Raw genomic sequence first — 17,498 nt, 5'->3', positions numbered from 1 at the left:
ATACCAATATGGTATTTTAGCAGTTAGTACTAGTTCTTTTTGTACACATTATTTAATATAGTTATTAATTATTGGGTTTATTAATTACTTTGCTGGTAAATGTTTCGGTTAAAATGTATTTTGCTTCACATCCCATATCTCTGTTTTAACAATAAACTTTAATTAAATTTAGCAAGCGGTAAATAGTTCAATGTACTTACTGAAGCTGTCAAATAGGGCTTGTAATATGATGAATACTGACTTGTACGATTTAATTCCACCATCAACGTTATGGAAGCAACTAAACACAAAATGAATGCTACGAAGTGATATATCAATTCCTGAAAGAAAAAACGTAAATAATTATTACTATTATTTTAAAAACAGAAAAGTCGCCTATGTTACAGTAAGACCGACCATTTTTTTTTTATTTGTTTGCCGGGGCTACCTTTTTGTACATCACTCAGCGAGAATAAATCTTGGTCGGTGAAATGCAAGTACAGTAATTACTCCCTTGAAAAAGTACCAGCTAAAACCTCTCCTTTTTTAACATTACTGGTATCCACTGGAGATAACAGTATTTCATAAGAACTAGACCTTATCCTTAAACATTCAAGACTAAACGTCTGCCTAGCTGTGGTATCTAGCTTCTTACGATAAAGAATACTCTTAACGTAAAGTGCCACCGGATTCCACTTCAGCTAACAAGCCAGAGTTGTACCGAAAATATTATCAATATTCTCCTGGCCTGGTCAGATAAACTAGAAGCTTTAAAAAAATAATTTCAAAATATGCAGATTTATAAAAGAGCTCAAGCTACATTTCACAATATAAATAAAGAATTAAAACTAGAATTAGGTGAATTTACATTAATAATAAAAATACAAGGTATTTTAGACCAATAATCATGAAAGTGAGAGAACTTGTGGTCTTAAATTATTCTGTGGACCGATCTGCTGACAGACAAAAATGAATTTTGTGTAACTATTCCGAAAAGATGATATACTTATATAATTATGTATCGGTTTTTTCTATATTGAAATGGTACTAAGAAATTAGAATGGGGAGATTTTCTGGCTCCTCTGAACGACAGTGATTGGCGGAAGTTAGTAATGTAAATTTTCAGCTCTAAAATATAAAAAGTTCGTAATTAAAGAATTTAATTTTTGTTTTAAGATGTCTGTATTTCGTTTTTGTTGTTTATATATGGCGCATTAGCTGCCAAGATATGTTGTACTCAGCTTTCTTGAGTACTAGCATCCAACACAGCACCTTGCTCCAACCAGAGATTTTAAATATGTTCATATATTCTTATTCATATTACTATGATTATAGATATTGTTAACGAGTTTCTCTCTTTAAAATTAATTGCCATCTCCAGAAATAGATAAAAGAAAGTTCATATACTTACATACATAGTTTTCGCTATCATAGTCGCAGTAGAAATAGATAGTATACATGACAGTAAAAGGCATGTACTCCCTACGAACACTGCGGTAAGTACACATAACAAGAACTCGTTGAAGTAGTAATTGGACCTGTAGTAGATGAGCAAACCAAGACATATTCCGCTTACCAACTGGAAAAAAAAAATGGTATCAACAGACTTCAATTATAATTATTAGATAACATTAAATAAACGTTAACTTACATACTACAAATTCTTTATATTTATGTGAATAGATTAAAATGGTTAAAATACTTCATTCTACCAAAGCATATTATGGTCTGTAGTTCTCTTAAATGCTATAATTTGTTCATAGAATGTTTACATCTGAAAAGTATATAGTTAAAACAGTAAGGATGTTGATCAAGTGTTTCATATGGTTTCACTTAACCCAATCCGTGGCTCTCATAACTAATTTTAAGATGAGTGTCCTCTGAATGTTAGAGAAGCTTGTGTAAGGGCATGTATACTAATATGCCAACATTTCAGACGGAATTTTGAATTGTGGTGATTCAATCTATGAAAAATTGTAGTTTACAACTACAATAGTTTTAATTTGTGGAGTTAATTAATAACATTATTTCCTTGAGTAGTCACGTATTAATAAAATTAAAATACATTACAAAGTAATATTAACATAAGTGAGGAACTACTTTCAATTTTTATGCCAACTCATTTTTATTATTATTCTTGCTATAATTTGATAACTCTTTTGTTTATCAGAATTTATTACTAATATAAACTTGAATATAGTTGTGGTCTACTCCTTCACTTTATTATTAACTCAATTTCTAAGCACTGAGATAGTGATGTTATTGTGGATAAAGGGCTCAGCTTGTAGGTATTGACTTGTGGGCGGTCTAAGTGGGACAGAGAAGGGATGTGTGGTGAGGTCAACGAACCCCAACAAGAACGCATGTATCTTAATGTTTCTTATCCAAAAAAAAATTATTTCTTTATTCTTAAAGAAAGTCATAAAAATGGGGATTTAATAATGCAAATAACACGATTTAATATTAATCAGTGAAAAAAATAAAAAATAAGTAATGACTTCATACTTCAGTGCGCATCTTTGAGAGCAGATTAAATAGTTGTCGATTATTTCTTCAAGAAAATTTAGTACAATCAAAGAAGAAACATTATTTTGAAATTTGGAGTAATTCAGGAGATGTAAAATTTATGTTTGAATATCTACATGGATGACAAATAGCAGGAAAACTTCTTCACTTATACGAGTACATATAAAATGGACATGCTACAGGTTTTACTATAGAAAGGACATTGTATCCGTGATTATTTGAAACTGCAAATAAATTACTCGCATATAACTTAATGTCTGGAAATAATTTGATTCATGATAAACTTGCAAATAAGTATTACATCCAAATTGCAACTACCAAAAATAACAAAGTAATACTGCTGTGCCGAAGGTTGCTAGTAGACCGAAGATTTAAAGATGTAAGGAATCTTATTAACTGAAAAACTTTTCTAAACTGATCATCGTCAAAGAATAAATAGGCTTCCAAAAACATGAAAACGAGAAGTGAAACACTCCCAAAATTTAGATAATAGTATTTCATTTTATCTTGAATAAATCGTAACGTTCAAAAAAGATGAAACCACCAAATGACCTCAAAATTTGTTAGAGTCACTTTTTACCATATATTTATTGCAACCTTATTTAAATAAAATGAACAGCCGACTTCTAAAACCAATGAAAGGTGATTGAAAAATACTTACAACTTCAAATAATTTCAGCAGACCAGGCAGTGTCTTCAGGTAACCAGTGTTGAGGATTATCGCCGATGTTGTGGTGGTGGTTGTAGTTCTAGTCACTGTCACAGTGTGAGACATTCTGGATGTTTTTAGACCTGCCAGCAATAAAGAAACAATTGTTTAGTGGAGATTCGAAATATTTATTTCTATTAAACAAATGGCTTCGTTTAAGAATAAACAGGTGTCTGTATAATAAAGAAACGCAAAGCAATACCTATGCAGGATATAAGGAACTGTCATTTTCTATGTTTATCATCAATTATAATTTTTTCCATTTCTCTTTCATTCTATTGAAAGACTACTCAACCAGATCCTTTAAAACTGAAAAGAAATATTGGGATAAGCCTAACAACGATAAACCTAAATTAAGTGGTTCTGCGCTCGGCTAACAAGTGGAAGCCCAAATTTTCCTCCTTACAGTGCTGGCTTTGAGTTTTCTTTTTCTAACTTATTACGGCAGAAGCACCTAAAAAATTAAATCGTAAGGGAGTAAAGACACAACTAAGACTGTAATAGAGAGAACTAGCTATGAAATAAAGACATAGCTTTAACGACAACATTGAATGCCCAGTTAAGATTACGGTGAGATTTTTTATTTTTGAGATATAATTTTTGCGATAAACCTTAACAGACCGTGCGCTATGAACTTTTTCTTGTGCTTAACAATTCTGGTAAGATCTTAATTTAGAAATTTTTTATAACTTCAATACTATCTCCTATATCTTAAAAGAAAGTAAATTAAAAAAAAAAAAGACTCCCTGGGAACTTCTCTTGTATAAATTTTTTCTGAAAAATAAAATGAACAATGTAAGTATAATAAGTTAGTAAATATTCCAAGTTGTTTTTACAGAAGCTGGCTACTTTTTTGTTTTACTATTGTGGAACATTTGATTTAGCTTTATCGGTTTTAAATTTTGAATACATGTATTCACCTTTGACTTTCCAAATGTAATACACATCTGGGTGAGTGAGAGATATTTAAAATATTCTAAGTTATAGTCCTTCAAAAATTATCCGAATATTTTATACAACCATCACTGATAGCATAAGCATGATGTCATAATATGACTAATATTGACATCAGATTTCTCACTAAGTCAAATGCTAATCTGGTTTGATGAGTAACTTCTAAAGCATTATAAATGTTTAACAACCTGGCTAACGTTTTTGTTGTTGTTTTAATACTATAAAAGTAAGCAATAGAATTGTTTTTATTTTCTAACTGAGCTGACATCAGCTCATGTTTTGAAATCGTCCGAATTTTCAGATACTCATTCATTTACGTTGATACTACATCATCGCCATAAGCTTGGGATCTAATAGGAAAGGACAACTTATATGAGGTGTTTCAGAATTCATGAGGTATGTTTCAACCAACCTAAAGTTTTTAGACTAGATACGAAGAAGCCAGGGAATTTAAACAGACTAATATCAACTTCGTGAATTTCGGATAAATCGTTCCCAATCCTTTTTAAAAAAAATGATCACAAAACTCCAACGAATTTCTAGCTACTCGGCCATTTAACATACGTTATTAGTGAAAGTATCCGTTTCTACAGATGCTGTCAGAAGGATGCCACGAATAAAGAAGCTTAATTTCTTAGCTAAAATCACTCTTTTAGATCTAACAATCTGAGAAAAGAGCCTTTTTGCTTTACTTCATTGATTTTGGGAAAACAATTTCTGACCTCTTTCAAATATTTTCCTGGAAATTCCAAAATCTCTAAATACTTGGGCATATTTAATTCGCGTAGATCTTTGCAAGGCCTACTGAAGTAAAAAATGAACGTAAAATGGATATCTTACAAGAAAATTTTGATAAATCTAATAAACAGTTATGGTACGAATTAAGGGTAAATATTATTATCCCTTAGTTAATGTTAATTAAGATTTATCTGGAGAAATATGTAACATTCATTTTTAACAACATTAGTTAGTGCTCTGGACTTTCAAGCAAACATTCCGGTTCGACTCCAATAACTTTAGATTTTCTTCCTAGGAGCCTTTTACAGCTCAAAGTCCGGTAATGATAAACAGTGTAGTTTGTATCGAAAAAACACTATCCAGAGGTCGGCAGTACACTGAAAAATGCCCCAGGCCTCCCAATGAACTCAGGTTTTGACGCGCCATAAATAAATAAATAAAAACCAAGTATTTAATTATTTGCAGAAAAATAATTTAAATAAGTTTTGTTTATTGTTAATTTTTTTTTTTTTTTTTTGTGACTGATTCCGTTAAGGGGGACAAAGATTTAGCCCTTTTCAGTAATTTATTTGACTGTCAAGCGCTTTCAGACCTACTAGGTTCTAGTCTAAGGCTTAATGAAACATATAATTTATTAATTTGCTATCATAAAAAAGTACATATGTATATACCTAATATTGCTTGTGTTGATTATTGATGATAAAGTATGAAGTATGGAGTGGAACTAATCATAATATACAAAAAGCACTAACTCTTAAATTTTCTAAATATTAACAAGAAATATCCAAATCCAGGACTCCTGTAAATGTGTAAAAGATAAAAATGAAATATATTTAAAATTATGTGAAATTCAAACATTAATTTGAAAATTTATGTAAGAAAATGTAAACAGCGAATATTGATTTAGATTAATAAATAATTAAATTAAAAACCTCAAGAAAACGCCTAGCCTAAAAAAAAAATTGAAAAATGCTAAGATGATAAGCACAAGGATTACTATCTACTGGTTGCAAATTGAGTGCCACACAAGTATGAGAGTCTTTATAATTCACTAATATGAGTCATCTTTGTTTATCTGATTAGTTAAACATTAAAGATGGGAGTGCTGGATTTCAATTGTTCTATATAGAACAATTTATGGAGTTTTTGGTTTTTCCGAATGATATATTCTATTCGAAATTTCAAGTTTATTGAATTGTTCTCTGTGATAACAAGGATTGATATTTTGTAGATATAAAATTAAAGGGAAGACACTAATCTTGTAAAAGAATATGTTTGGTTTGTATGATGATTTTTTTAAAAACTACCAATTGAAGCCAAACGCAAATTTTAAGCTGTTCCCAGAACTAAACGATAATTTCACTAGCTTTTTTTAACAGAACAGCTATTGTATACATTTGCAAAATTCTTGTTTATCATTCAAGGTTGCTCAAAATTTTTTACTTATATTAGTTACCTGCTTTTTTAGTCGAAGTAACCTTAGTCTTATCCCTTTGTAGTTCAGGCATTATGCATGTTCGCGAACACCTCGATGTTCAGCACCGCCCTTGATACACTGAGTTATGGAACGTAGATAATAATATTCTAGTATTAACGCTGTCAAGCCCGAACATTGAATGACGTGAATATGACCTTCCCATCGAGGATTCCCTCCTTCTTATTTATTTTCTCACAATTACAGCAACATTTGAATTTTTATTTTTGTTTTCTATAAATTTAAATGGAATTACGATAATATCAATGAACTTCTATTATAAAATGCTTTTTAAAAGCTCTTAACTTTTGGTCAGCCCCTAATTTTCTTGAACTTTTTTTTTTGTATTAGCTATGCTTGCTATTACTTTCATGCTTTATTTATTTCTGAAATTTATTAAAGTATTAAAAATCTGTATTAACGTTTATAGTGTATTTAATTATCTAGTTATTAGGCCTGACTAAATTTTTGAATAGATGAAGGAAGCTTTATAAAAAGTTTTTCAAACAACTTTGTGTTTAATCATATTTCTTGTAGTTCATAATCTATTTCTTTGCGTACACTATATCCCTTGGGCATAAAAACTTCACCAATACATGGCGGGACCACAAAACTCAAATCATACTTGAAGGAAACTGATTTAGTAACTTCTTTTAATATTAAAAAAAAAATCCTCTACAAATATTTAACTAAAGGGAAATAACAATATTTGGAAATAATCGGAGATATTTTTTCTGAAATACAGCGAAAAACTTTAGAAGAATACAAAACCTCTGATTTTTTGTTTGAAATAACGCCTCCATGAGGAGGTAGTACTGGAAAATCGAAGGTAGAATTGAATGTGAGCATTCAGAGAAACCATTCAGTAAAAATACATGCTCATTTCTAGATTAATAAAAAACGTCTGTCTTAAAATATCCGCATGACTTTTGCTTGCTGACTGATACCAGTTGCGTGTTTTAAAGAACGATTATGTTGTTGGCAGGAATTAATGACTAAATAGAAATCGGAATGCTATCTTAGAAGGAACAGCAAAATGGACTTTTTAAAATAGTTATAAAATGAAAGTTCATGAACCGAAAAACGTAGTTCAAAGCACTCGGAGAGAAATGTTTTTCTTCATGAGTGTACCTGAAGATTAGTATCTAAGCTAAGACTTGAAAAAGGAATTAAATCCTCACAAAATATAGTAAAGCTTCTCAAAATTACCACGACAAATTAATTTATTTAAATGCCATCCGCTAATGCCTTACTAACATGCTCATATTTTTGAAAATCCAGCCTTAATCGCTTTCAAACTCAATAATCCATCATCCTGAGAAACATTACCATTGCTCCCTTCTATGTATCGTAAAACACAATCCATTCCGACCTAAATTTTCCATTCATTCCAGAACTAGCCCAATTCCGTTACCAAAATTCTCTCAAAACTATCTTTATTTCTACCATCTTATCCGCTTACCTATCCTTCCATACATTCCCATCTAACCCTCATGGAAGACTGAAACAGAGGTAACTCACTATCATTTAATGGTTGATGGTAGTTGTGTAAACATATCGTTTAAGAGAACTAACGGCTCCCATCACTGGATAGTCGCCGTTCACACCACGCTATTACGAGTATATGTTATTTTAATATATTATCATTATGTATATGTAATTAGGTATCATTTATCAGTTGACCTAATTTGCACAAAGCTACTTTCTATATCGCACAGAATGCTATCTTTCTCGATGATTTCACCTAAGACCAATCTAGTTTGCATCTGATAAGAACACATCAAAAAAGTGTTGGACCATTACAAATTATTCAATAGCTCACAAAAATAACAAAATGTAATACCAAATAATTATTAGCAACAATGTCATATTAACTTCACCCAGTTTAGCAATTGTTCAGAAACTAAGGAAATCAGGACTGTCATGCTGTTTGACAATTTAAATTTATTCCAGGGATTATGTGCTGAAGGAAATTCAGCCTTACGGCTGTATTTCCAAGAAATAAAAAATAAATGGAAATATTTATTTATATTTTTTTGCTTTCTCAAATACTGAAGTGACTGTATAAAAACAATTTTGAGAAGCTCAAAAAAGCAAAGACCTTACATCTTTTAAGATTAGATGAATATTAACAAATAATTACGGCTCATACTGAATAAGATCACTCCATTCTAGCAAATTTTTTTTCTTAATGCTAAAAACGTAAATAATGTTTCTCTGCTAATGTAAAAATACTGTAGAAATTTATAGAAATTTTTTCGTGTTGTACACTTAAAGAACCATTGATAAAGTTATCGTAAGAATACTCAAACTAACATAAATTTCTTATCGCCTGACATAATTCCTGTTTTACTGAAGTTGATAGCGACTTTGAACGCATATTATAACGTCAACATAATATCTCTAATGGTAAGTAACTAACCATGTATTTTCTCTATATTAGAGCAAGCTACTTTTTGTAAAATTAGAGCTTTTAACGAAAAAATTTAATTTGCACTGAGCCAACCGAAGTTATCGCAGCAATAGCTCTGTAAGACTGTTAAAAATGTCATATTTTTACCTAAGCGCTTTTATAGGCAATTTATTAAGAAATTAACATAATCCTGAATAAAAAAATTAAGGTTAAGCAATTACTGGAGTTCTTTGACTGGCACAAATTTGAGTAGTGGAAATACAACTTCCTAATACGCGATTTTTTCAAACTTGGCGTCATTGCAATTCTTTTAATGCATCTAGATTCAAGAATTGTCTGAAATGTCCCCTGTTTAGGTAGTATTAATGATGCGGATCCCATAAACGACTTCCAATATAAACTTTCTGGTAAACATGAAGGTGAGTGCACTTGTTTGAAGTTAGAAATGCATTTCAATAATTTTTTAATAAATTTAATAATTGCAAAATAAATGATAAAGTTTGAAAATCCAATTAAGGATTCAAATTAGAACCGAGATGATCTGATGCATTTTTTTTACACTTCGATCTTATGCTCTTTGGGAATAAAACATTGCAAAATATTTTTTTCAAAAACGAGGTAACTTTAAAAGTGACAATATTTTCTCTTATAGCAGTGAGAGGCTGTGAACATTGTAAAATCTTGATTGAATCCTGTAGTTCTCGACATTTTTCATGGTAAGAGAAGGTTTATTGAAAGATTGGTTAATCGTGCCTTAAGATAGTGTTAGAAGTGTGAAATTGTTGCGAACTTACATCAGACGCCAAATCTTAAACATGAGGATTTCAAGGCTTAGAACTTTCTATTTGACGTCACGCAAATTTACAGAAACATACTGCAATGAGTGGACACCTCATAGTTGATCATCTCAATATAAAACAAGCCTCAGGTAAGACAGACCTTTTGATGTTTTTAAGCCTCTTCTTTTTTAGCCATTTTTTTTTTTAATTAAAAATATGGAATTTCTAAAAATTTAAAAAACTGTTGTCTGAACAATTTTAAGAAAGATATTCCCAAACAAAGTAATCAACCGTTTTTACGGACATAAGTTGGCAACTCGTTTGTAATCACAATCACTGCTCTATAAAGATTCTGTAGCGAGAGATGCAGAGATGTTTCACTAATTTATTTTCACAGATGGTACCTACCATCACAATAATAAATTAAATTACTCCCTTATTGAAGGGAGGCTGCTTAGAGATAAAAGTTGGATGTCACTAGGCCAGGGCTGTTCTCAGTTAATTAATGACTAATTGAAATATGGTCTTCTTTAAACAATATCTTCTCAAACGAATGGCACCCGTCGTGTGAAAATTAGTCGGTACTTTAAGAAAATAAAGAAAAATTAATCTCACTTCACACATACCGCTGCCAATTTCACAACTCTGAAGGACAAAATTAGCTTCGTATTATGTTGACTCTAAAGGCTATTTTTTAGTCCCCTAATAAGACACAAATGCAGGCGATTAACCACCGTTTTCTAAGTCCTGCGTTACTTTTTCCTGCAGTTACAATAATTTGTCCTTAGTGACCCTCTCGATACCAACATTCCCAATATTCTTCCTGCTTCATATCAGATTCCTATCTTCTCCACCTAGAATATAATTAACTAATTACTAATCTATTGTACTACACAACTACTGTGGAATTACTATACTGCCGACTGTACATACAATCTTAGCCCTTAGTTCAGGATAAGAGCTCTTTAGTCATCAGTGCTTGTTTTCTGCTAGAAGTGTACCGCCTTCACAAAGAGGAGCGTGTTTTAATATTGATCGAACAGTAACTTGCTTTTATTGTATCACTTTATCATTTTACTCAGGCTTCTTTCAATATTTACCTGAATGGATTTTACCCTTCCTGATCTTTCTGTCTAGTTAGTCACCAGCCGACCATATCTTCCTAGATATACTGCTGCCAGCCAGACTTCGATCTATTTCTGTTTCTGTTAAAGGATAGTTACCATTTCAAACAACTCCTGGGCCATCAGTCATCTCCCATTCTTAGTGTGTGTCCATACCTTATTAAGGCTCTTAGTTTTGATAATTTAATTTCTGTTATTTGATTTCTTTTGATTTTTTCCTTTAATTTCCAGTAAGATTAATTTTCTTATATCTATAGGGTTTACCTAATTTTTTTGTATACATATTTACTTGTTTTTTTCAACTGATTATTTTCATAATCGTTAGCTGTTTTGTTTTGGACAATTCTTATAACATTCGACGTAATATATATTACATTGTCATGAAATACTTAATTGCATTTTCTCTATGTAATATAGTTTGAAAAAAGGTCATTATCATTTTTAATAAAGGCGTGTCTACATCTAAGATTATTGGCGCCCGCAACTTTTTTCCAGATAGAGTAATGAGCTTTGCCCAATACAGATGTGAGATGTAAGAGACTCTATTGCGAAAGGAGAATTAAAATAATAATAATTATTAAGCAAATATAACCTCGTTTTGTATTATATTTCTGGTTAATAGGTGCAAATAGGGGAGGATTCTGAAAGTTATGGTTTCTATAAATTTTGGATCAAATTGATGGTGATGCTGCAGTGGAGGTTACAAGTAATCGATTGCATTCATTATTGAACTCACTAAATAGGAAGAAAACTTGTAATGAAGGCAAGAACATACTTCAGTAAGAGAAAATAGAGTTATTGTTTCAGTCAACTTGATTAAGGGAATTTGAAAAGGTGCAACCCTGACTAATCTATCAGACCATTCTTTACCTCCAGCAAATACATTCACATGTAGAACCAACACAAATTTGTCACTTAGAACTGTGAACAATGTTTACAGTAGACTGACGTACTTGTTTTTCGTAATCAATAGCGAGAAGAATGCAGGGTGATTTTGTCATCGAAGTATCACCTTTTATCAATCGCATTGAGATCCTACTTGTAAAGAATGGCATAAAAACAGTTTTAACTTTTTTAAGATTTTTATGGCAGTAAAGTGTCATACAAAGAAATATCACGTACTTTTTGTTGCACGTTCTAATTTTTTTTGTATTGAACGATTTGATGGGTGAATTTCATATTTTAAAATACAAATATCCTTGATTTATCCACTTGAAGAACATTGACACATTTATTCAATTTTGCATTAAAATTTCCTAGAATTTTAATATAGCTCATTCAGTTATTGAATGTTACTAATATTGGCATACTTAAGGCACTCTGAAGTGAACCACTCTTCAAGTGTCAAGACAAGATTTCACATTAATTTTTTTTGTTTAAGTTTTTTAATATTATTGTATTAAGTATGTATTTATTTAAAACACAAAACTGATATAAAAAAAATTATCTGTATTAATTTTTTTAAATTGAAATCTTGTTCAATAGAAATGGTCAGTCAATTTATAAATAGACATGACCGGGTTAAACAGTGATGAAATGTTTTACCAAGCTATTTTTAGATTTGCATGTAACGTGCTTTCTCATTAGTATTTTTGATCTTTCAGTTTAATTACCATATTACATATTATTCTTTAATCTTATTTTCATTTATAGCTTCCGAGTAATGCTTTTTGTACTAATAGTATTAACGTTATTTGGTTTCGTGTTTATTTTTTTGGCTTTCCAGAGTTTTAATGAAACCAGGTGGGGCTAATTAAATAAGTTAATTTGAAGAGCAATTTGGGGAACAATCATTTTCAAGAGAATCATTTCGCTGGAAAATAAAGCTTTAGGAAACATTTTTACGGTGCTAAGTTATTGCATTTTTAGGTTAGACGTTGCACAACCAAACCTTCTTGGATTTCAGGTTCTAAGTGTAGGGATTCTTTAAATATACGTTCCCTTCCTCTAAGATTTTTTTTTTTTTTTTGTAAGTTTTTGGAGGGTCCTTTACTAAAAAAGAACGCAATTTCTTCTTCACAGGAGAGCAATTTGCTCTTCCAGACCATTCTTTAAGAAATATGCTGCAAACATATCGTACCAAATCTGGTCCTGTGGAAGTTCTGTACCTTCTCTCTGGCGCTGATCATTCATTACAGCGTTAGTAGCGGAAGAAAGAGCCTTTTTGATGTACCGAAACTAATCAAGGCAATAGTTTCCATTACAATGTTTTTGTACTTTCCTGGGAAATCCTACTCTCTTATCCACAGTTCGTTGCCTTTTTTCAATATTTTGTCATTATTGTTGATCATCAGAAATAAATATTTAGTTTTTTTAGCTAAATGTACCACCATCATCCAAATCATGACCACGTCTACTGCCTAGCGATGTGAAGCTTACTTCTACACACTTTCTACCCTATTTCCCTATCCTTCAACAACATTTTTCTGTCATTCTATGCTACTTCTCTTTTTTCACACATTTCCTTAACACCACGACCTCTTTCTATGTCCAACAACCTGGTTTTTATACGCCACGTTCACCGTCTATTTGGGACTCATTAGTAGCACAAGCCGGAACCAGTCCAAATAATTTTCTTCCATCTTCTCTACAGCTGGCTGCACTCCCAAGTTGGCTTGGCACTCCCAACTTTGATTGTGGTCTTTTTCTCAACTAGTTTTCATGGACACACCCCTATCTAATCTTCTTAGCTAAAACTAAATCTATTAACTTCCTCTCAAATGGTTTGGTTTTTGTAGTAAACTATGGTTTATTTACATTGTTTTTTAAAAGTCCTTTGGGAAATTGAAATATATATATATTATAATATGTAAATTCCTTAGAATATCCTATTTCATTCCATAACGAAAAATGATTTGTAACAGTGTGGTCGAAGATGCTTCTCAAGAAAAACAGTTAATGAAAAATATGAGTGACAAAGACCTTTATACCATTATGAAAGCAGATTGCTAAGATATACTGATTGCCTTGGCCTAGTGAACGATTCTTTAAATGAGTATATGGCCTCGTTTTACCATATTTAGAAGAGTAAAGGTAACGTTGGGTGAAAAGACAAATTACAGTTACAATTAAAGTTACTTGGAATTCATATATAGAAACTTAAATTCTCGGGTTGTTAATAATTTACTTGTTTCCATTCACTTAATTTAAATGTTATTTTAAATTTTAACATTAATTCATAATATATCTATAAAATATTGCATCAATACAGATAAAAAAGTTTATTTTTTAGAAATTCTTTACGTTTAAAAATTTAAGTGATAAGCCGTAGTAGCATTACATCTAATTGTAAGCTTAGAGTTAAATTATTTGTATTATGTATATGAATAAAAAAAAACTTATTAAAGCAATAAAAAACAAAGTATATTAAATTTACGAATACGCTAAATTTAATGTGTGTCATGAGGTTTCCAGTGTGCCGATAGTTTAGTGCTTGTGTAAGATCTATTTTTAAATCGCCAAACAGCGTGTAGTGTAGGATGTACCGGGCGCACTCAACTTACATCTCTCCCTCTCTCATAAACTAACAATCTGAAGTCATGTTTATGTTACAGTCAAAATAACTAATTTTATTGATGATGTGGGGATAAAGGGGAACTGTAGTTGCTAAAGTGGATCGCTCACGTATAATCTGAATAAATAATTCCACGATTGTCTTTTATATTCAATGAAAAACCAACAATTTATATATTTTTTAAAAGCTGTAGGAAATCTATTAAACGACAATGCAATTAGGATTCTTTTTTTTTGCGAAGAATTCACCTGCTTAATTGAAGAGGGGAATTCAAATTTAAATAACAATATTAACAATTCAATTTAGCGAGGAATCGGTCCAGAACAAAAAACTACTCCGTCTTTTTTGCCAACGTTTCGGCAAATTTATTCCCTTCTTCAGGGCGTGGCTATGCGGGTTGGTTGAGTTACAGAAAATAGTTACATAAAAAGTTGAGTAAAAGAAGTTGGTTGAGTTACAGAAGAAAGCAATAAAATTGCCGAAATGTTGGAAAAAAGGAGTTGTTTTTTGTTATGAAACGATTTCTTGCTAAATTGAATCCATAATATAAATATTTTACGGTCACTAAAAGTTAATTCAAATTCATATTAAATAACAATCTTAGGACTCCACATAGATAAAGGCCTGTTCTGGGACCAACATCAAGACTGAAGCGAAACGAAGTGAAAAACCGCAACTATATACTCAAGTGACTTCTAGAAAAACGCATGAAACTAAATCTAAACTTCTGTCATGTACTAATAAAACCTACATTGACTTGCAGACTCGAGTTATAGGTTTTATCCCTCGTCTACAGCCTCAATTACCTTAAAATAAAAGCACCATTGTATAACTATCATTGTAACATATGATACACATAAATTTTGAAATAGTTATCGTTAAGGTCGTACAACTGTGGATAGCGAATAAACCCCGTCATTATACCTACATAAGATAATCAAAAAAATCTTTGATTAATGGAATTGTTCATTCAAACGTTTGACGTTTCATGGAAGTGAAACATACAATCAAATAAACAAAATGGTGGTTCATAGAAACTAAAACGGGCCAAGGTGACTGACATGTCAAAAGATTAAAGAATTATGCATTTAGCCTTCAATGTATTTTGTATGTTTTCTAGTGTAGCTGGGCTTTATTAGTTTTAAAATTTTTAATGTATTTTCTGTTTTAATTATTTAATTAAACAACAATGAGTTTTGGGAATTAAAATGAACGAACAGATCAGTTGGTGACGAAGTTCTGTGGTATTAATTGCATTTATGTGTCATAAAAGTTTTATGTGCCTATAGTGATTTCAAGAAGTGTAATTAGCGATGGTGAATTAAAATTTCAATGGAATACCTATCTTTGAAAGGCTATCTGCTGGTTTCGTTCAATTTAATTTAAATTTGGAGTAATTATTTTATTATATACTCGTAAGTTATAACGTATATGTAAACAAAACAACCAAAATAAAATCTCTGCTGCGCCCAAACTTCTCTTGATAAAAGCTTCATTCAATTCCATTTCATGTCCGTCAAGAAGTTTCTATATTTCGGTATATCAAGATGGCTTCTACGCCTTAACTTCCTATTTTTCAAGTTCAACCTTTAACTTCCAACTTCAAGTTGTATCACATTTATTTGAAACCTTTTTTTCAGAAAACATAATTTTGGATACTAGGAAGATATGTGCTCAGGTTTCCCTGTTCTGTATCAAACTTTTATTCTAGTAAACATAATGTACCGCATAAGTTTGTAACGAAGGGGCCATGATAGAAGCCTGTGTGGAAGATATAGTATTCATGAGAAATTTATTGTAATAGTAATTAGTTTGAACGCTTCAGTTGCCAGGAAAACGTCACTATAACAAAAAGCGGTAGGAAAAGATGTACAGGGATTCCAGGAAACGCAATCATGTTCAAACAAGCATACATATGCATTCGAGACGAATAAATTAAATTATTGTAAGATATAATAAAAATTGAAGTGTAATGAATCTGAGTTCTCAACAACATTAGAAAAAAAAAAGTATTATTTGAGATGTGCAGCAAATGTTCAAGTTGCAAAAGCGCAGAGATATGGAATGTATAAAATAGGACATCTGTTCTCCGTGATTAATAATACTAAATTGTGTTTTTCTTTTTAATCAACAAAAGAAATATTAAAACAAAACCAAGCTCGAAACCTCGCCCTACTGATTAATAATTCTGTAATTATTTTTGTGTAACAGCACAAAGATTTCTTATCTGTTTAATGTCAAAGAAAGACTAGCAGCAAATAAATGCCAAACTGCTTATGAAGCTGAATACCATAATTAATTCATTCATAAAAACAAAGTACTTATAAAATTAATGTATATTAATAGAATGAATTCAAGAGTAATTAATTGAAACAATTTGATAAGGAATGGGCGGAAATTCGATAAAAAAAAAGGCGAGTTTCATATCAAAGATGACCTCGACTTTGATGAATAGGTGCTGGATGTCGCTCAACTCTGTTTACAGATTCGACTAAGAGTGAGTTTTTTGTGTGCACTTCAATGAATCTGCTTAATTAATGTTCCAATTGACTGCACAGCGCAGGAAGTTTACTGATATATATATATAACCTTAACAAAAACTTACAGTTCAAAAAGTTAAGTGTCTGTCAACCCTTATACAACTGTCCTACCGCACAGTTTTAATATATATAAAACCAATAAACAATCTGTTACATGTGCTAGAAGCCCCGTGGGTTTAGACATGTCCTAGCTTCTAATGTACCCTCATTCCATAAACAACTAAAGCCGCATTGGACTACGGAAGTTCCAAAGGGAAAAGGAGAGTAGAGAGTATTAGATAAACAATAAAGACCAGAAGGAAGTAAACAAGTGGAAGGGACAACAGAGCGCAGAGTATTTCGACCTGTGGATTATTACATGGGTGAGGAAAAATACGTTGGATTATTTGTAGTGTCTAATGATGATGCGCGTTGAATTCAATTGTGGATTATATATTTTCAAACAGTATGACCACACCCACCTTGAGAATATTCCTAGCTTGGCAAGTATTCTTTAGTGATATAGGTACCAAAACTAACAGTAATTCATTTAGTTCAACGGCTTATAAAAATAAACTTGAGAATCTAGAATAATAAGTTAAAAATATATACTTACTTTATTAGAAAAACAATATCAAAAAAAATAGAGAGCGTAAACAAATGAAGAACTTGCACACTGGTTGGTTGACGGTAACGCTTTGATAGAAGTGTAAGTTGTTAGCCGCTAGATCCCCTCCACGGATATCAGAGGATGATTCATCGTCCAGCA

The 17,498-nt window shown here is 31.3% G+C and overlaps 1 protein-coding gene and 1 long non-coding RNA gene across 4 annotated transcripts in view; one reads left to right on the top strand and one right to left on the bottom strand.

Annotated features, from left to right (window-relative positions):
- The window catches only part of LOC141452591 (uncharacterized), a 22,557-nt gene extending 5,059 nt beyond the window's left edge, over nt 1-17,498 (bottom strand). The window contains exons 1-5 of one of the 3 annotated variants that reach the window (XM_074124893.1): nt 6,363-6,489; nt 5,578-5,705; nt 3,167-3,297; nt 1,391-1,558; nt 201-320 (exon numbers count right to left, since the gene is read on the bottom strand). In XM_074124893.1, the coding sequence (XP_073980994.1) occupies nt 201-320; nt 1,391-1,558; nt 3,167-3,280 (402 nt within the window). In that variant the 5' untranslated portion in view covers nt 3,281-3,297; nt 5,578-5,705; nt 6,363-6,489. Of the gene's footprint in view, nt 1-200; nt 321-1,390; nt 1,559-3,166; nt 3,298-5,577; nt 5,706-6,362; nt 6,530-17,345 lie in introns of those variants that run through there. The other 2 variants (XM_074124892.1, XM_074124891.1) reach the window with 2 other exon arrangements.
- The window catches only part of LOC141452594 (uncharacterized), a 51,576-nt gene continuing 42,902 nt past the window's right edge, over nt 8,825-17,498 (top strand). The window contains exons 1-2 of the long non-coding RNA XR_012457484.1: nt 8,825-9,212; nt 9,446-9,721. This is a non-coding gene — a long non-coding RNA (uncharacterized lncRNA). The remainder of the gene's footprint in view (nt 9,213-9,445; nt 9,722-17,498) is intronic.

This window comes from Rhodnius prolixus, unplaced genomic scaffold (assembly GCF_049639745.1).
Source record: "Rhodnius prolixus isolate KJV_2025 unplaced genomic scaffold, Rpr scaffold_3, whole genome shotgun sequence".
Taxonomy (NCBI): Eukaryota; Metazoa; Arthropoda; class Insecta; order Hemiptera; family Reduviidae; genus Rhodnius; species Rhodnius prolixus.
The sequence above is the reverse complement of the archived record's forward strand: the minus strand, read 5'-3'. Positions and strand labels throughout refer to the sequence as shown.